Source organism: Canis aureus, chromosome 4 (assembly GCF_053574225.1).
Source record: "Canis aureus isolate CA01 chromosome 4, VMU_Caureus_v.1.0, whole genome shotgun sequence".
NCBI classification, from domain to species: Eukaryota; Metazoa; Chordata; class Mammalia; order Carnivora; family Canidae; genus Canis; species Canis aureus.
Genome location: NC_135614.1, coordinates 22053691 through 22074301, shown reverse-complemented (window position 1 = coordinate 22074301; position 20611 = coordinate 22053691). Strand labels below are relative to the sequence as shown.

Below are 20611 nucleotides of genomic sequence, written 5' to 3'. Positions count from 1 at the left end.
ATTTTCCAAGGCTGGTAGCTTACATAATTCCTTTCATTTTTAGTAATTAAGGTTAATAACAAATAAAAGCAGGAAGAGTCAAATATCATTTAACACAACTTAAAAAAAACACGATTTAGTGTTTATAAAATAATATTATCCTCTTTTTTATGCAAAATAAATTCCTTCCTTCCATAAAGCTAAGCTCTAATTCAAGTATTTAAGTGCCAAATCCAACCCTCTTCAAACTCAGTTATCATTAAGGAAAAAAAAAAGTAATACTATTTAAAACTCACCAATTTGACCTACAAATTCAATTCTAATTCCTTGGTGCTCTAGCCTCTTTCCAGGTTGCTTAAAGGCTAGGTTTACCTGCCAAAACATGAAATTGTAAGATGTTAACAATCCTTTGAGTGGGCCTAATAGATTCCTTCCAGATGAATGTGATATTTAAGTATTTCAGATGCTCATTTCTCAAGTTTGAGATACCACCACATACCTAGATCATTATGACTTTATAGTACCAGAGAACTTATAACTTACTCATATACAATCACTCATACATGTGCTTAAAAGTACCTGTTTTGTTAGGAAGGAATTCTTTATAAGCTGGAGAACTATACAGACTCAAATCAAAAAAAGGGGAAATTTGCAACTAATCAAATGTGTTTTCTGGTCAAATAGTTAAACAATTCTACACAACAGCATTTTAATGTAATCACTAATTTGAAGAATTTACCTAAAAGATCACTTTTAGCTCTTTACAACCAAAAATATATTTTAATTCCTAACCTTAAAAGTAATGTTTATTCCACTGAATCTGCTACTAACGCTAAAAACAGAATGTCTAAAGATTTGAGTATGACTTAGCTTACATATTTTTGAAGTAAAATATATAATCTGGAAATCCCTAAATTCACATCTGCCAAATGGAAACCTTAATTTTATCATTTTTTTAAATTTTATAAATTTTTGACTAAATATCTATAAAGCACATACATATTAAAATTTTTTCCAAATGTTTAAGGATTAGCTAACATACAAAAAAGTGTACTTTCAGATTTACTTATTTTTATTTTATTTATTTATTCATGAAAGACGGAGAGAGAGGCAGAGACACAGGCAGAGGGAGAAGCAGGCTCCATGCAGGGAGCCTGATGTGGGACTTGATCCGGGGTCTCCAGGATCACGCACTGGGCCAAAGGCAGGCGCCAAACCGCTGAGCCACCCAGGGATCCCTCAGATTTATTTTTTACTATAAAAAATATTAACATGACTCTTAAAAGCTTTTTTTAAATAATGCTTCTCTAAAGGTAACAGTAATCAAGGGCCAATAAAAACAAAAATCCAATTACTTTCTTCTGTAAACTATACTAAAATACTCACTTTTTCTATCTTCCATATCTGTACCCAGAACAAGTTAGTTACTTTGCCTTCCAAATTAATTTCTCAGAAAAAAGTAAATAAATAAATTATGGTACATCATATGATGGAATATTATTAAAGTTTAAAAATAATAAGATCAAAGAATTTTTAATGATGTGGGAAGATGTGCATGATATGTTACATGAAGGAAGCATGGTCAATTTTTTTTTTAAGATTTTATTTATTTATTCATGGTAGACACAGAGAGAGAGAGAGAGAGAGAGAGGCAGAGACACAGGCAGAGGGAGAAGTAGGTGCCATGCAGGGAGCCGGACATGGGACTCGATCCCTAGTCTCCAGGATCATGCCCTGGGCCAAAGGCAGGCGCCAAACCGCTATTCCACCCAGGGATCCCAGCATGCTCAAATTGTATACAAGCATAACGCCAATTAGATTTTTAAAAACTACATAAAAGAGATACTCTTAAAGCAATTATTTCTGGGATATATAATATGAGTAATTTTGTTTTCTTCTTTGTAGTTTTTAAGATTTTGGTTTTTTATAATAGGCAAATAATACTTTCAAAGTCAGAAAAATATTTAAAGGAAAAAAAAGTATACCTGCAGGCTTCACATACACTAACAAGTCGCATTTTAGCTTTGAACCACAAATTAAACAAGCCTAACTCCGAGTTATTTCATAAGCCAGGCAGTAATTAGAGCTATTCTTTAATTTATACTAATAAAGCACATAAAAACAATATACTTTTTTAAATGCTATTTGGCAACAGTTTTGGGAAATGTCTTCATTTGAACATGGCTGTGTCTGATATTTTTAGAATTTTACAGTTCTTCAAAAAACACTTTGAAATCCTATTTTTAAGGTAGAAATATAAAGTTATTCCATTTTTCTACCAAACTGCCTAACCTCTGAAATTGTCCTTGGTTTCCCGCCAATGTCAAAACACAGTTGCTTTTAAGACTAATGCAAGATATATGGAATCTGAAGGATCCCAGAGTTGGAAGGCATAATTAAGCATTTTTATTTAAAAGCTGTTCTCCAAGGGAACATAGAACCGTAAATAAAACTATGACTGTGAACTGAGTTAAAGAATTTTAATACTAAGTCTGTTATACTTTTATAACTTTTATTGTAATTCCAAACTTACAATGTAGTTCCAGGAACAGCACAAGGAAATCCCACATAACCATTATTTAGATTCATGTTTGTATTTTGTCCCACATGATTTATCAGTTTTCTCTACATATACACAGATGCATGCATACATATACAACTTTTTTCCACAATTGAGAATAATTTGGAGACGTCATGCTCCTCCTCTACCCATAAACACTTCATCTGCACCTAAGAAAATAATCTCTTACATAATTACAGGGGAATTATCAAAATCAGGAAACTTACAACTCTATAGTTTATATTCAAACTCCAACAACTGTCCCAATAATATACTTTACACCCTTTCCCCCTCCTGTCCTGGCTCCAATCCAGGATCACGTTACATGTAGCCATCTCTCCTAATCTCCTTTATTATTTTTTTAAGATTTATTTTATTTATTCATGAGAGACACAGAGAGAGGGAGAGACATAGGCAGAGGGAGAAGCAGGCTCCCCACTGAGCAGGGATGTAGGACTCAATCCCAGGGCCTCAGGATCACGACCTGAGCCAAAGGCAGGCAGACACTCAACCACTGAGCCACCCAGGTGCCCCCCTTAATCTCCTTCAATCTCAAACATTCCTCAGTCATTGCCCTTTTTTTTTTTTTTTTTTTTTTTGAGAGAGAGCGTGTGCACAAGCAGGTAAGGCAGGGCAGAAGGAAAGGGAAAGAATTTTAAGCAGGCTCTATATACTCAGTGTGGAGCCCAACATGAGTGAGGCTCAATCTCAGATCCCAGAAATCATGACCAGAGCCACAATCAAGAATCAGACACTTAACCAACTGAGCCACCCAGGTGCCCCCAGTCATTGCCTTTCTTGACCTTGATATTTTTTAAGAATACAAGTTACTTATTTTTTAGAACATCCCTCAATTTGGGTTTGTTTGATATTTTATCACAGTTAAACTCAGCTTATGCATTTTTCCTAAGAATACCACAGAAACGAAGTTGTGTCCTTTACAGTGTATCTTATTATGAAGTACATGATGCCAAATTGGTGATTTTAACTTTGAGTTAGGGTAATCTACCAGATTTCTTCAATACAAAGTTACTATTTTTTCCCTTTACTATTAATAAGTAATTTGAGAAATGTGAGACTATGTATACATGTTTAAAAGGCCATGAAAGGGGACACCTGGGTGGCTCAGTGGTTGGGCGTCTGCCTTCAGCTCAGGGTGTGATCCTGGCATCCGGGATCGAGTCCCACATCGGGCTCCTTGCATGGAGCCTGCTTCTCCCTCTGCCTGTGTCTCTGTCTCTCTCTCATTGTCTCTCATGAATAAGTAAATAAAATCTTTAAAAAAAAAAAAAAAAGCCATGAAAGATGCCTGGGTGGCTCAGTCAGTTAGGCATCTGCCTTTGGTTCAGGTCATGAGTTCAGGTCATGATCTTGCGGTCCTGGGATCGAGCCCCACGTCAGGCTCCCTGCTCTGTGCAGAGCCTGCTCCTCCCTCTCCTTCCTGCTTATGTCTTTTTTTTTTTTAAGAAAGGCCATGAAACAAAACATAGGGAAACAATCTGTATATAAAACATATTCACTGCTCTAACAAGCCAATCTCAAAGCTCATTCTTCAGCATATAATATTTTGTAGATGTCTCAAATAATGCTGTCTTCAGAAACTGTATAAGGAGTAAAATTCATCTATATTGTAATTAAGACAAACATCTATCAATGTACTACATACCATTTATAGTATCATTTATAGTGAATTGCCAAGATATTTGCACTTTATTGTTGCTGGATATTGTGGTTATCCAAAATTAATTTCCAACTGCTGCCAGAAGAATATGGTCCATATTCATTTTGGTGAAAGATACTGCAATAATATTCTTTGTTTAAAAAATTAAACTATAAATCCCTATAATCTCAGAATAAGCATATGCCTGTGTTCACTTTTGTAACAAGGAATAGAGTTTACGTTAGGTGACTTGGCACTGGCACCACCACTTTAAAATAATTTATCACTAACCAATCTAAAAGAGTGTTAAGGAATTATATCTTATGAACCCATCAAAAATATACCCAAATTACTATGAAATTTTTCACAATTATTGTAACTCAATAATTAATCAGTAAGACTTTCAGAATTACTCAGAAGATATAGTGATACAAACTATATTTTTAAAAGAGGAAACCCAGCTTAAATATATTCTTTTTTTTTTTTTTTTGCTTAAATATATTCTTAAAGCATAAAAAAAAAATTCAAGATATAGTCCAACTGTTCCAGACTTAAGGAAGATTTGCCACTTGAACATGAACCAAAGCAGTAAATAGTCTACCTAAGGGTTAAAAAAATCTAAGTATCTTTTAAGAATTTCTCTATCTTTTAATAATCTAAATAGTCCAATTTATCTTAAGAAATGCTCCAAAAACACTCCAAAAAACTTTTAACAGATAGCAATTAATTCTAACTTTAAAAAGTATATGCGGGACACCTGGGTGGCTCAGCGGTTTGGCGCCTGCCTCCGGCCCAGGGCATAATCCTGGAGACCCAAGATCGAGTCCCCTGTCAGGCTCCCTGCATGGAGCCTGCTTCTGTCTCTCTCTGCCTCTCTGTCTGTGTCTCTGCCTCTCTCTATTTCTCATGAATAAATAAATAAAATCTTTATTTAAAAAAAGTGTATGCAAAAAAAAAAGTGTATAAGAGTCCTAAAACATTCTTTTTAACAATAGTGCTAGAACTGAATGTCAACATACAAAAGAATGAAGTTGGATCCCTACCTCATGCCATATACAAATATTAACTTGAATGGATCAAAGACCTCAATGTAAGAGGTAAAATTACAAAATTCTCAGAAGAACGCATGGGTGTAAATCCTCACTGCTCTGGATGGGCAGTGATTTCCTAGATAACACCAATGCATGAGCAATCAAACAAAAAGACACAAATTTGGACTTCATCAAAATTTAAACCTTTAGTAATTCGAAGATGTGACGAAGGAAGGAAGGAAGGAAGGAAGGAAGGAAGGAAGGAAGGAAGGAAGGAAGGAAGGAAGGAAGGAAGGAAGGAAGGAAGGAAGGAAAGACAAGTAAAGACAATTCAGGGAACAGGAAAAAATATTTGTGGAATATAACTGATAGTGGACTTGTATCCAGCATATATAAAGAACTCTTACAACTCACAATAAAAAGACAACCAAATAAAAAATGGTCAAAGCATACAAATAGACATTTCTCCAAAGATTTCTCCGGCAATAAGCATGTGCAAAGATGCTCAGTATTAGTCATTAGGAAACACAAACCAAAACCATAATGAGATGCCACTTCATACTCACTAAAATGGCAATAAAAAATACAGAATATATTTAGTACTGCCAAGAAAGCAAAGAAGCTGGAACCCTCATACATTGCTGGAAAGAATGTAAAATGGAGCAGCAGCTTTGGAAAAGATTAGTGGTTCTAAAAGTTAAACACAAAGTTAACATATGACTCAGCAATTCCATTTCTATAACCAAGAGAAATGAATACATACATTCACGCAAAAATGTGTACACAATGTACAGCATTATCTGTAATAGTCAAAAAGTAGAAAACCAAATGTCCTTACATTCTCTGAACTGTCTTCACTAAGTTATTGTTTAACAAAGGTTCTGTTTGGGGTGATGAACAAATTTTGTAAATAGTGGTGACTGGTTGTACAACCTTGTGAATGTAATTAATGCCACTGTAATTAATGTAATTAATGCCACACTTAGGAATGGTTAAAATGGCAAATTTTATTATATATATATATATTTTTTTTTTACCATTTTTTAAGTAAATGAATGTACTTTTAAAGCATCACGCTAAATGAAAGGAGCCAGACATAAAAAGCTACATATTTTGATTCCATTTATATAAAATTCCAGAGTAGACCAATCCATAAAGAAAGAAATCAGATTTGTAAATTAGTGGTTACCAGGTGTTTCAGTTCATTCAAGCTACTGTCACAAAATACTGTAGACAGGGTGGCTAATTAACAACAGATAATTGGGATCCCTGGGTGGCGCAGCGATTTGGCGCCTGCCTTTGGCCCGGGGCGCGATCCTGGAGACCCGGGATCGAATCCCACGTCGGGCTCCCTGCATGGAGCCTGCTTCTCCCTCTGCCTGTGTCTCTGCCTCTCTGTCTCTCTCTGTGTGACTATCATAAATAAATAAATAAAATCTTTAAAAAAAAACAAAAACAAAAACAGAAATTTATTGCTCACAGTTCTGGAGGCTAGGAAGTTCTAGATCAATGTACAGCAGAACTCTCTTTCTGGTTCACAGATGGCTATCTTTTCACTGTGTTCTTATATGGCTGAAGGTACAAGGGATATAAGAGAACTAATCCCATTCATGAGGGCTCTGTCCTCATGACCTAGTCATGTTCCAAAGGTCTCATCTCCAAATACCATCACACTGAATATTAGGTTTCAACACATGAATTTTATGATGGCACAACTATTCAATTTATGGCATTAAGTAAATGAATGTTAATGGTATGGTGTTTCTTTTGGGGTGATGAAAATGTTACGGAATTAGAAGTGATGGTTGCACAATTCTGCAAATACAGTAAAAACACTGACGTGCACACTTTAATAGGATGAATTTCATGGTCTGTGAATTATACTCAATAGGCTATTTTTTTAAAAAAGAAAAGAAAGTAAATGTTGCAAATAGACCAATGGAACAGAACAGAGAGGTTGGAAAAGAACCACACAACCTCTGTTTATGACAAAGGTGATATTGTAGTACAGTGAAAGAAAGGATTATAAGTTTTGGGTTTGTGAGATATCCATACAGAGGAGTAAAAAAAAAACTAGCTTTAACTTCCATGTCACACAGACAAAAGCAACTCCAAGCAAACTAAGGATCTAAATGTGAAGTGTAAAATAAAAAAAAAAAATTTTTACAGGAGAATATCTTCATGCCCATAAGGTAAGCAAAGATTTCTTAAATAGGATACAAAACACACTAACAAAAAGGAAACATAACATTTGCAGTATATTAAATTTAAGAATCATTCATCAAAAGATACTAGTAAGATAGTGAAAAGTCATACCAGAAAGTGAGAGAAAATATTTACAAAACGTATACAAAGGACTCTATATAGAGAAGCATAAAAGCCTCTTACCAAGAACATACAAAAAAAATATTATGCATCAATGAGAAAAAAAGTCAACTGAGTAGAAAAACGAGCTCTCCTCACCATCCCCCCAAAACTTGAATAGGCACACTTCATAAAAGATATCAAATGGCCAATAAGTCTATGAAAGGTTGCTCGACTTCAGTGGACGTCAGGGAAGTCAAAATTAGTATCAAGAGAATGAGACCATGAGAAGACAAGCCATAGACTGAGAAAAAAATGTGCAGAAAACACATCTGATAAAGGACGATTATCCAAAACATACCAAGAACTCTTAAAATTCAGCAGGAAAACAACAAATTTAAAAGTATGGGATCCCTGGGTGGCGCAGCAGTTTAGCGCCTGCCTTTGGCCCAGGGCACGATCCTGGAGACCTGGGATCGAATCCCACATCGGGCTCCCGGCGCATGGAGCCTGCTTCTCCCTCTGCCTGTGTCTCTGCCTCTCTCTCTCTCTCACTGTGTGCCTATCATTCATAAGTAAAATAAAATTTAAAAAAAAGTAGGCAGAAGAAAATAAATAAAAGTAGGCAGAAGATTTGAACAGGCACCTCACTAAAGATGATATACACTTGGCAAATAAACATAGGAAAGATGTTCAACATCGTATTACCACTATACACCTATTAAAATGGACCAAATCCAAAAGGCTGACAACACCAAATGCTGGCAAGGATGTGAAGCAACAGGAACTCTCACTGCTGAAGGAATACAAAATAGTAGCACTATGCTGGAAGACAGCTTGGCAGTTTCTTACAGAGCTAAAGATAGGCTTACCATACAATCCAGCAAGCACACTCTTAGGTACTCATTCAAATGGGTTGAAAACTTATGCCTGTACAAAAAACTGCACAAAGATGTTTATAGTAGCTTCATTCATAACTGCCAAAAATTGGAAGCAATCAAGATGTCCTTCAGTAGGTGAATGGATAAATAAACTGTGGTACTTCCTGACAATGGAATATTATTCAACACTAAAGAGAAATGAGCTATAAAGCTGTAAAAACATAGAGGCGCCTTCAAAGTATATTACTACGTGAAAGAAGCCAATATGAAGAAGCTAGATACGGTATGATTCCAACTACATGACATTCTGCAAAAAGCAAAACTATGAAGACAGAATTAAAGGTCAGGGGTTTGGGAGGCAAGACGGAAGAGATGAAGAGGCAGAACAAAGAGGATTTTTAGGGCAATGAAATACCTTGTATGGTATTATAATGATGGACGTACATCATTATACATTTGTCCAAACCCACAGAATAACACCACCAAGAGTGAACCCTCAGGTAAACTACAGACTTTGGGTGATTATCATGTGTCAATATTGGTTCACCCTTGGTAAGAACTGTACCATTAAAAAAAATAAATAAAAGAACTGTATCATTCTGGCAAGTAATGTAGATAATGGTAGAGGCTATGCATGTGTAGGGGCAGGAGGCATACAGGAAATACCTGTACTTCCCTCTCAATTTTGTTATAAACCTAAAACTGCTCTAAAAAAAAAGAATTCTTAAAAAAAAAAAAAAAGATCTAGAAAAAAAGTGTGCAAACAGAAATTCACATGTCAGGAATATCATAAAAGGGATTTATTCTTGCTCTGGGTGGGAGGTCAGACTCTCAGAACTTCAAAATTATATCTAAGGTAGAAAGCATTTTTATATAGAGACATCATAATACAAATCCAAGTTTGGAAACCAATTATTCAGTCCAACCTCCTTAATTTTAAGGTGAGATCCAGAACGTTAAATGACTGCCCAGAGTTACCTACCAAGACAGTGGTAAGGTCAAGGCTAGATCTTCCAACTCGAACTCAATGATCTTTTTATTATACTCAGTTATTTCAGAAAACCTAGACTTGTTCTTAGTGAATGTTACCTTAATGGGCCACAGGTAACCAATGCTTGTTTTCTTCTTTCTTTTAAGCTTTCTTTTCAAAGTACTCCTAAGTCATCTAAAGGTATGCCAGGAATCAATATTAACAGCAGCTACATCACTTGCAAAGGAGAGAAAATCAAACATCATGTACCCCTCTGATAAAAAAAACAAAAACATACCACCACATATACTCTTGCCAGAAGAACTGAATTTGACTCTGATCAAGCTTCTAGATACATCTACCAACTTATAGTCAATAACCGTATCATGAGTATGCAATCACAGAGAACTCTACAGTTCAAGTCTCCCACGTTCTTCAAAGTATAAGAAAGGCATGAAGAGAAAATTCGAGATTAAAAGATATTTAAAAAGCTGTATCAATATTTTTAAGGGAGCAAGACTCAACAAGAGACACGAAGAATTTTATTATTATAAAAGCCAGCATAGTAGTTTCTTTAAAAAGGAAGAGGCTATGTTTGGATCAGACACAGGCGTAGCTGGCAAAATTCTCCTTCTTTACTTGAATGGTGATTACAAGAAGATATGTCTTATGATTATTTGTTTTGTGGTTTTCAATATGTGTTTTATTTTACAATAAGAAGGTTAAAAATGAAAAAAATCTCAGGCCAATAAATAATCAGATTCCAGGTAGAGTACCTTTTGAGCAAAAGAAAATATTTATCTATAAAAGATGATAAATGTAATCTAAAGGCCCACTATTTTTTTTATAAACCACACTGAAGTAGCTTTATTCCCCTTAAACATTCCATCTTCCTTTATTTGTCCTATAAACATCAGCCACAAACTCCTAACTACCCAGATAACCAGACAATGAGTGTTCCCTACTAGACTTAAAAACAACCTAAAAGGGGTACCTTGACTAGCTCAGTCAGTAGAGCACATTACTTTTTTTTTTTTTTTTTTTTTTTTTTTTTTAAAGTAAGCTCCAGGGACAACTGCATGGCTCAGTGGTTGAGTACCTGCCTCTGGCCCAGGGCGTGATCCTGAAGTGCCAGGATGGAGTCCCAGGATAGAGTCCCACATTGGGCTCCCTGCATGGAGCCTGCTTCTCTCTCTACCTGTGTCTCTGCCTCTCTCTGTGTCTCATGAATAAATAAAATCTTTAAAAAATAATAAAGGAAGCTCCATATTCAGGCATTCACCCAACACTTGAACTCGTGACCCCAAGATCAAGACCTCAGCTGGGATCAAGAGTTGGTTGCCCAACCAACTGAGCCATCCAGGCACCCTTACAGACTCAACTCTTAATATTAGTCAGGGTCATGAGTTCAAGCCCCATGTTTGCCGTGGAGCCTACTTAAAAAAAATTATGATTAATGAGTATTAATCATAGTCGCTAAGGTATAAGATTGTTTTTATACATCAATCAATAAGGAAAAGGTGTAAAAGTGAAACCTTACAAAAGGAATCACAAATATACCTTACCATGTATAGATACATTCCAAATGTACACTAAGTCGTCTATAGAGTACCAAGAAATGAGATCAACAGACAGAATGGTAGTAGGATAGAGAGATAAAGTATAAAGAATGAGAAAGAAACATTTAAAGGTATGCTAAAGAATTATCCTCAATCTCTCTAACCCAACTTAATGTAAAAAGAAAAACAAACTCAATGAATCACAGCCCTACTGGAGAAACTGAAGCAAAATAGGTCCATAGTCACAAACATAAAATTCTGCTTGCAATTTTAGACCTTGCCTCTGTAAGCCTTCCAGTTTTAAGAGTCTTTCCTGTAGAGGTTCTAATGAATCAAGGATTTTAGCTAACCCTCGCCCCCCAAAAAACCTTCCACCTCTAACAAAATCATTCAAATTTAGAAACAGCACAGACAACTTTGATAATTCTAATATCCTACAACTAGATACTTCTCACAAGCAAAAGATTTACCTTTCCTGAAACGGATTCTCCATCATAGAAAAGATAGTGTTTTTCTACTTTGCCATCTTCAGTTTTCATTTCAGCCATTTTTCTGGTTTCCCCATCATTAAGGACAACATCAATCTCACAAATGGGTCCAAAAAAGCCTCCAAGAAAACTCTGAAATAAAAGGAAAATGCTCATAATTATGTTTTGTCAGACACCACATTTTGTACCACCACATTTTGTACCACCACATTTCAAGTCTAATTATCTATGACCTACAGTTAAACAAATCTGTAAGTCCAACACAGAAATAAGAACTTACATCAAATTTTACATCAAAACTAAACAAATTTAGTATAACAATGTACATACAACTAATACTGTACTGTACACTAAAATGTGTTAAGAGAACAAATTCATATTGTATGTTTTTTACCACAGTTTTTAAAAAGACAAAAAGAAAACTAAAATTTAAACATGCTATAATTTCAGGGACACCTGGATGGCTCAGTAGGTTAAGTGTCTGCCTTCAGCTCAGGTCATGATCCTGAGATCAAGCCCTGCATTGGGCTCCCTACTCAGCAGGGAGTCTGCTTCTCCCTCTCCCCTTCCCTCTCCCTCTGCCTGCTGCTTCCCCCCCTCCCCGCTTGTGTTCTGTCAGATAAATAAAATCTTTTAAAAAAATAAACATGCTATAATTTCAATCATTTCCATAGGTAACCACTATAAATAATCAATTACTATACACCAGTAATCTAAAAAGTTAATTAACATCTAGATTTGAAAAGTTACCTTCAGTTATACTTCTATGCTGTTATTTCATAAAGCCAAACTCATACAATCCAAATTACTTGTACAAATCCAAATGAATTATTATAACATACTGCTTACTATAAAATGTACTGCTTTACAGGTCTGAACAGGATGTGTTACATTGTATAAATCCTTGGAATAAAACTGACTCTAATGGAGGAGACTAAGTTTCTATTAATTTTTCCAAAAAAAATGCATATGCCTTGTTATGTAAATGCTGAATAGGACAGAAACATAAGGGGCAAAGATCAATTGCTTGAATGCCAAAACACATCAGTTGATTATAATATACAATCCATTAGCAATTCCAATATCAGATATAATTGTGTATCATTTTTGTCACTATAGAAAGCTCATCTTCCAGCCTTTATTAAAATTTCCATTAACAATCTCCTATCCTATCATCCTACATCCCTTCTTAGTCTGCCCTACACAACCATAGTAATCTGTTAAAAACATAAATCTGATCATATTCTCTGCTTAAAATCCTTCAATGGGCTGGTAAGAGTACAAATTCGAACTACTTTAGAACAACAGTTGGCATTACCCAGTAAAACTAAAGAGAGACATATCCCATGACCCAACAATTACACCCATAGATTAGATCTATTCTAAAGAGAAACTCTTACCCACATGAAATAGAAGCAAATATAAGAATGTTAATATAAGAATGTTAATCATTGTTCACAAAGCCTCAAATAGGAAACAATCCAAATATCCATCAAGAGAATGGATACAAAAAAAAAAAAAAAAAAAAAGAGAGAGAGAATGGATAAATCTTATTCTAAAAAAATATTTTATTTTCTATACAGTACACAAAGGAGTAAAACACAACTATAGATAAGAATGGCTCTCACACACACTATATAATTCCATTTATTAAAAAGCCAAGAATAGGGATCCCTGGGTGGCGCAGCGGTTTGGCGCCTGCCTTTGGCCCGGGGCGTGATCCTGGAGACCCAGGATCGAATCCCACATCGGGCTCCCAGCATGGAGCCTGCTTCTCCCTCTGCCTGTGTCTCTGCCTCTCTGTCTCTCTCTGTGTGACTATCATGAATAAATAAATAAAATCTTTAAAAAAATAAAAATAAAAATAAAAAATAAAAAGCCAAGAACATGTAATATACATTATAGCATTAGAAGTCAGGAAGTGGTTAGAAAGCACAGAGTTTCTGGGGTGCTAATTACATTGTTTTTATCTGAGCGCTTCACACACAGGTTTGCTCATTTTGTGAAAATACATCAAGTTTTACACTTATTTGTGCATTTTTCTGTACTTCAATGTTATTTTAAACACACATGTGTGCAAGTGCTCATGTACACAAAAACACACAGACACAAAGACACACACTGTACTCCCTAACGTGGCTTACATGTATCTGGCTCTATCCATCTCTCCAGCCACACCAGCCTCAAATTATCCAAGTTAATCAAATTTGACAGGTTCCTTCTCATCCTAGACCAAGTATCCTTAACCTAACTAATTCATCCTCTGAGACTCAGCCTGACTCATTTCCATAAAGAGGCCTTCTGTACCTTCCTAAATTGAAACTAGTGTCTCCAAATTTAGGCTTCACAACACCATGTAGTTTTATTACTTCACCAATTGTTATAGACGTGTACTTATTCAATACCTGAATTCCTGACTCAACTGTAAACTCCATGAGGATAGATACATCTTTTGTTCATCACTGAAGACATAATAGCTAGGGATAGTATGTGGTATGTAGTAGAAAGCACTCAAATATCTTTTGAAAGTTAAATTGATTTTGAAAAAAACACATACTGTCCTAACAAAAAAAAAAAAAAGGATACACAAAAGAAATGAGTTAAATCAGAAATATCTGAAAAGACTAGACCTCCCCCAGAAAATTAGCTTTGGTGCAGTAGCTAAGTCTAGAGCAAGGAACTTGCATCAAGCCTCAGTTTTGTCCTAAGTTGGCAGAGTAACATCAAGCAAGCTAATGATCCTCTTAAAACTCTGTAGGTCTACACAGTGATACTGCCATCAAAGACAGCGTTTTCCTAAATTCTGAGCTTGCTTTTTTTTTTTGTTATTATTAATCTTATATTAACAGAAAGATTATAATTTCAAGAATCAACTCAAAGAAATGCCAGATTCATACTTCTGACATACTACAAAGACACAAAGAGCATTTTTCCCCTTTCGATATGTTTTAATCTTTCCTGGTAACATAACAAATAACAAAGTCAATTTTAACCAGAAAATTTGATTTTAATCAGAAAATTATCCTGAACTTCTTGTGGAAAAAAAAAAATCACATTTACTGTACCCAGTTAGCTTTCATACTTTCAAGTTTTAAACTCAAAGCTTGCACAAAAAGGTCTATTTTTTCGTAAAGGTTACAGATATGAGAATGTACAGCTCAAAATCAGGCTGCTGATATTTACCAATTATCAACCATGTACAAACTACAGAGCCAGTCAGGGTGGGGGGAAGTTGCTGTGGGAAGAGCGATTATAAAAGGGTAGAAGACAAGAGCCTCATTTAAGATATAAAATAGAAGAAGGAAAACAAAATTTAATTTTCTCACTCCCCCTTAATACATCCCAGAGCTGCTTCTGGGAGAAATGAGATTTGAAAACTAAAAATTGTTCCATGGATAAAAGAAAATATTATGGTAACTTTTTCCACTTATGGATACTTAACACACAGAGCTGAACTTAGGATTTGAAAGCTGATATTAAAAGATCAAGTAGGGGATCCCTGGGTGGCTCAGAGGTTTAGCGCCTGCCTTGGGCCCAGGGCGTGATCCTGGAGTCCCGGAATCGAGTCCCACGTCAGGCTCCCTGCATGGAGCCTGCTTCTCCCTCTGCCTGTGTCTCTGCCTCTCTCTCGCTGTGTCTCATGAATAAATAAATAAAATCTTTTTAAAAAATGAAAAAAAAAAAGATCAAGTAATCAAAAATAACAAAACCAAAATTGCCACTAAATAAAGTGATGCCGGGCAGTCCAGGTGGCTCAGTGGTTGAGCGTCTGCCTTTGGCCCAGGGCGTGATCCCGGGGACCCGGGATCGAGTTCCGCATCAGGCTCCCTCCATGGAGCCTGCTTCTGCCTCTCTCTCTCTCTCTCTTAGTCTCTCATGAATAAAATCTTTTTTAAATAAATAAATAAAGTGATGTAAAAGAGACTCAAGTCTTATAAAACTTCACAATTAATAACACAATTGAACAGTCTTATTTTGACACCATCAGTAAAAATGAAAAATTACTAGACGTTAAAAAATGTGAAAGCTATGTGCTATCTTCTATTACTTTCTGTATGCACGAAGCATTTCATAACCAAAAATTTAAAAATAGACTTACTTTTCAACACAATCAAAACACTAAGATGGGGAGAGATCAGAAGCTATTTTAAAAAGTCTAGTTACGGCACACACATGATACATTGACTAATAAGCCACAATACTTTAACAAGGTTAACACCACCATTAGAATTTAGCACCAGGTTAACATCCAGTTTTTCACACGAGGATACATGAAAAATGAACAAGTCTTACCAAAAGCCACAGAAAACTGTTCATGTCTTACATTTAATAAGCAAATGACCGAAAAATATCTGAGAAAAAAGTTTGTCTTTTTTGTTTTCCTTCTAGAAGGAGTTGAAAGAAAAAGATTTCTCTACCCAAAGTGCTGCTTTTTAAGTTTTTATTGCAAGATGTGCTTCTGTCATTTCAAACAAAAAGTCATAAAATTAAAATCTTTTACTTACTCACAAATTATAATTCTTGTGATATGTAAAGAGGAAACAAAATACATAATTGACAGAATAGTAAAGACTAGTAGGAGGCAGAAAGGAATGAAAATTGTAAAGGTTAGGATACATTAGCACAAACTTCTGCTGAAATTACAAGAGAGACACTTTAAAGCGAAAGACTACCCAGTTCTGGCAAAGACATCTTCACGGGAGCATACATAATGAGAGATTTTCAGGAGCATCATTAGACAATAATGCAGAAGTCAAAACTCAGGTAGACTTTAAGTAACTAAGCTGCAAATATGTATGACTGTTAAAAGATGACAGCATTGTTTTTACGGTTTTCTACTTGTGGCATAACCCCGGCACCACCTTTGGGTTAATTTAAGATTTTTCATATAATTCGTAATCCTGTATTGAGCATTACCATCCAGCAAAATTACACGTGGGTATGTTAAAAGTCCACAAACTTTCTAGCTCACACTCAAGAAATCTCACTACTTCCAGTGGATGTAAAGAAATGCAACTCAAGGTGAGTGGAAGAGGAGGCTCTCAAAATTTACACAAGCAATGAAACAGCAGATTTCCACACATAGATTACATTTATGCCCATTTCAGCATTATTAAGCTTTACAATTTGGTTTGATGAGTAACTAAAGTGCTCTTAAACTAATCCAAAAACTCATTAAAAGCAGTAATTTTTAAAATAAACAAAAGATGGGAAAGCCTTTTGAGTCTTCTTGGCAAATCGTATTCAATTAAAGAAGACTTCCCTAACTCCCTGGCTGGGCAAGGTCTCTCAATACTTCCTGGTTAGGTTTAGCACAGCTGTTAATTTCCACGTTAAATAATTACACAAAGAGATGTTTACCTCCCTCTAGATTGTAAGCTGCAAGACAGCAAGGGCTGTTTCAGTTTTGCTAGTGGCCCTTGAATACGTCTAAGTAATTATTTGCTGCATGAAAAAAAAGAGGCCCCAAGTTTAAGAAGGGATATGCCTGTCTTTACTTTTCTGATTTTTAATCAAATCAACACGCCTTCTGAGTTTAAAATGTATTTACTCAAAACAGTTTTTTTTTTTAAATAAACCTAGCTTCATCTTCGGCCCAAAGTCTCAAGCAGTTTACTGAACTGGTGAGCTCTGGGGAGGCTGACAGTCGCAGGAGCACACAGTAGGCGCCCAACGTATGCTCGCTAAATCAAAACCATGGAGTGAGCCCAACGAGATCCAGCCTAGAGCCGCCGGCCAGCACGCAGAGCTAAGCGCACCGTGCCCCACTGACTGGTTAGAGTCCTCGGACGTCCCTCCCTTCTCTCTTCCCCAGGCCATTTCAACATCCCAAAGCGGTAAGTTTCTAGAAAATGGCTTAGGGAAGGAAAGGAGAGCCAAACCTTAAAGCAGCGGGCACAAAACCAGTGTCTTTTCATTTGAAGACGTCCCCACTTCAATGTCCTTTTCCTTTTCCGCTCCCGTTCTACAAGTGTCAACCTCAAGGCTGAACTGGGGTCAAAGATATCGCAGAAATGTCACCAGAGAGAGAAAAAAAAAAAAAAAAAAAAAAACAAGGCGAAAACCCGGAGTTGTATCAATCTCGTGACACGCCGGAGAGGCGTGCCCCAGGCCGTGCCCGCAGCCCGGAACTGGGGGCCCCCGGGTCGCTCCACCTGAAGGGAAGCGGGGCCGCCCGGAAGGAGCGGGGTCGGGCTACCTTGGAAGGGGAGGCGGCGCGGCGCCCCCGCAGAGGCGGGGTCCGAGGGCCCAGCCAGGGCCCCCACAGCCGCTCGAGGAAGGCGGGGAGAGGCTCCGACATGCCCGGAGAGCGCGCCGCCGCCCGCAGGTGCTCGGGCCTCGGCGAGACCGGGAACAGGCGGCGGCGCCGCCCGCCCGCCCTTCCCCGACCCCGCGGCGGCCAGCCAGGCCTAAGCCGGCGCCCCGCCGCACCCGCGACACCGAGCCCGCCGTTGGCCGGCCCGCCGCGCGCTCTGGGGCCAGGGCTGCAGGCGAGCGCGCGGGCCGCCGCGCACTCACCATTGTCAGCGCCGCCGCCGCCGCCGCCGCGTCCCCACCACTTCGCTCCGCTTCCCTCAGGAGAACTCCCGGTCCAGACTCCCTCCTCCCCGGCGCCCGTCACGTGACCCCGAGCCGCCGGCCGCACGTGACCCCTCCCTTCCTTTCCCTGCCTTGCCTCCGCCGGCTCCAGTCCCCTCGCGGCCGCTTGCCCCGCCCCACGGCCAGCCTGGCCCTCGAGGAGAGGCGGTTTGGGGGCGGGGCCTCGCGCCCCACCCCGCGGCCGAGGAGGCGGGGCCGCCGCGGCGCCGTCAAGTGGGAGGGGCCTGCGCGACGCAGGCTCCCCGGGCTCGCCCCGCCTTCCCTTCCGTCACGGGGGGGCGCCCCGCCCAGTGCAAGTTGGAGTCACTGGGAGAGGCCGGGGGAGGGAGCGTTTGTCCCGGAGGCGCTCTCCCCGGGCGGGCTACGGGGCGGTCCCGGCGAAGGCGCGCGGTTACCCGAGGCGCTGCTTCCTTCGGCCTCGCAAGGTACGTGCTCCCTTAAGTGCAGGGATGAGCCATTCTGCTTCCATCTTTCTGGAACCCTACCCAGCTCCCTCTCCCGCTGAGAGCTGCTGGGTTTTGAGAACTTGCTAGCTTTATAGCCTCTGAAGAGCCGCCCAGTGGGGAAAATGTGAGGGTGCCACATCCGCTGCTTTGTAAAGTACGCGGATAGCTCGCAACCCAGCCACCTGAGCGCTGCAGGCCTGCGACGGGGAGGGGGCGGGCGGGGGCGGGGCGGCTTCGGCGGCTTCCGACGGCAGGTGGTGCCGCTAGCAGGTGCTCCGGCCTTGACCGCATCCCAGCCCTGTGGTGTAAGCCTGGAGCCCTCCAGGGAAATGGGATGCAGTTTTCAGGGGGGTTTTATTTATTTTTATTTTTTTCTTTTTTATTATTATTTTTTTATTTTATCGTTCTTTAAAAGCAGTGTGGAACCACCACAGTGTATACTGACCAAAGCAGAAAAAAAGAAAAATGATCATCTGAACTCACCATCGTAGCAAAACAAAATCAGGTTTGTGAGTCAGGGCCATAAAGCAAGTATAAAATTTTAAAAAGCCGAACGACTGGGTGGCTCAGTGGTTGAGCGTCTGCCTTCGGCTCAGGTTATCTGATCCGAGTCTCGGGATGAGTCCCACATCGGGCTCCCCGGAGGGAGTCTGCTTCTCTCTCTGCCTATGTGTCTGCCCCTCCCTCTGTATCTCTTATAAATAAATTAAACATCTTAAAAAATAAAAATTAGAGCATGGTGTCTACAGTAGAATTCACCTAGAGATAACAAAAAAAATAGAAAATGCACAAATATGTGGTAACTAAGCAACATAATTCAAAACCTCTGTGTCAAAGAAGACATCAGTGGAAATTTAAAAATAGTTTGAACTAACAAAATTATAATACAACATATAACTTATGGCATAGAGCTGAAGTAGTGATTACAGGGAGATCTGTAGCTTTAAATGCATATATTTGAAAAGAAGAGCTTTAAACTCGGCAGTATAAGTTCACATCAAGAAATAAAATGATACTAGCATGTGCAGGGAAGCAGGGGATATTCAACTTTGCTGTGAACTTAAAACTTCTTTAAAATTAAAAAAAAAAATTTTTAAAGCCCTCACATGGGTAAGTGCCATGACAAATCAATGGGGAAACGACAGTCTCTTCAACAAATGGCATTGGGAAAACTGGATATCCACTTGCAAAAGAATGAAGTTGGATCTTTATCTTACGCTATATACAAAAATTTACTCAAAATGGGTTTAAGATCTAAAACTATAAAACTTGTAGGAGAAAAATCTTCTTTGGACTTGACAATGATTTCTTGAATACGACACCAAAAGCAACAAAAATGGCACATAGGACAGGTGACAAAAGCAAAGATAGAAAAATGGAATGGTATCAAACTTAAAAACTTTTTTGCATCAAAGGACACAACAGAGTGGAAGAGAAACCTATGGAATGAGAGAAAATATTTGTAAATCATATATCTGATAAGATATCCAGAATTTTTAAGTTACCCCTACAACTTAACATGCCCTTAACATCTAAAATGTATGAAGAATGACTACAACTCAAAAAAAATAATAATAACCCAGTTAAACAATAGGCAAAGGACTTGAACAAACATTTCTCCAAAGATGATAATACAAATGTCCAGTAAGCATATAAAAATACACCTTTCAGATAAATGCAAATCAAACCACAAGGTAGCATCTCACACCTATTAGGATGATTACTATTAACAAAAACAAAAATAGCAAGTATGGGTGAGGATATGGAGAAATTGGAACCTTTGTGCACTGTTGGTGGGATTGCAAAAATGGTGAGCCCCCTATGGAAAACAGCCTGAAGGCTCTTCAAAAAATTGAGAATAGGGAATGTCATGACCCAGCAATCTCACTTTTGAGTATATATATCCAAAAGAATTGAAAGTAAGGTCTCAGAAATATTTGCATATTCACATTCATAGCACATATAAACATTCACGTTCATTCATAATACCCAAGAGGTAGAAGCAACCCAAATGTCCATGAACAGGAAAATGGAATATTCATCCATCTTAAAAAGGAAGGAAATCTTGTCACATGCTGCAACATAAACACTGTGCTAAATGAAATGGGCCAGTCACAAAAAAGACAAATACCA

General features: G+C 38.2%; 1 protein-coding gene and 1 long non-coding RNA gene across 10 annotated transcripts in view; one reads left to right on the top strand and one right to left on the bottom strand.

Annotated features, from left to right (window-relative positions):
- Positions 1-18099, bottom strand: part of VPS26A (VPS26 retromer complex component A) — a 31629-nt gene extending 13530 nt beyond the window's left edge. Inside the window, exons 1-3 of one of the 4 annotated variants that reach the window (XM_077894788.1) lie at positions 17952-18099; positions 11415-11564; positions 276-351 (exon numbers count right to left, since the gene is read on the bottom strand). In XM_077894788.1, coding sequence (XP_077750914.1) covers positions 276-351; positions 11415-11564; positions 17952-17954 — 229 coding nt within the window. In that variant the 5' untranslated portion in view covers positions 17955-18099. Of the gene's footprint in view, positions 1-275; positions 352-4205; positions 4338-11414; positions 11565-17314; positions 17424-17631; positions 17912-17951 lie in introns of those variants that run through there. The other 3 variants (XM_077894790.1, XM_077894787.1, XM_077894789.1) reach the window with 3 other exon arrangements.
- A 98-nt stretch (positions 18100-18197) lies between these two features.
- Positions 18198-20611, top strand: part of LOC144312288 (uncharacterized) — a 98118-nt gene continuing 95704 nt past the window's right edge. For 3 of the 6 annotated variants that reach the window (XR_013377776.1, XR_013377775.1, XR_013377777.1), the window contains exon 1: positions 18199-18457. This is a non-coding gene — a long non-coding RNA (uncharacterized LOC144312288). Of the gene's footprint in view, positions 18458-20611 lie in introns of all 6 variants that reach the window. The other 3 variants (XR_013377778.1, XR_013377780.1, XR_013377779.1) reach the window with 3 other exon arrangements.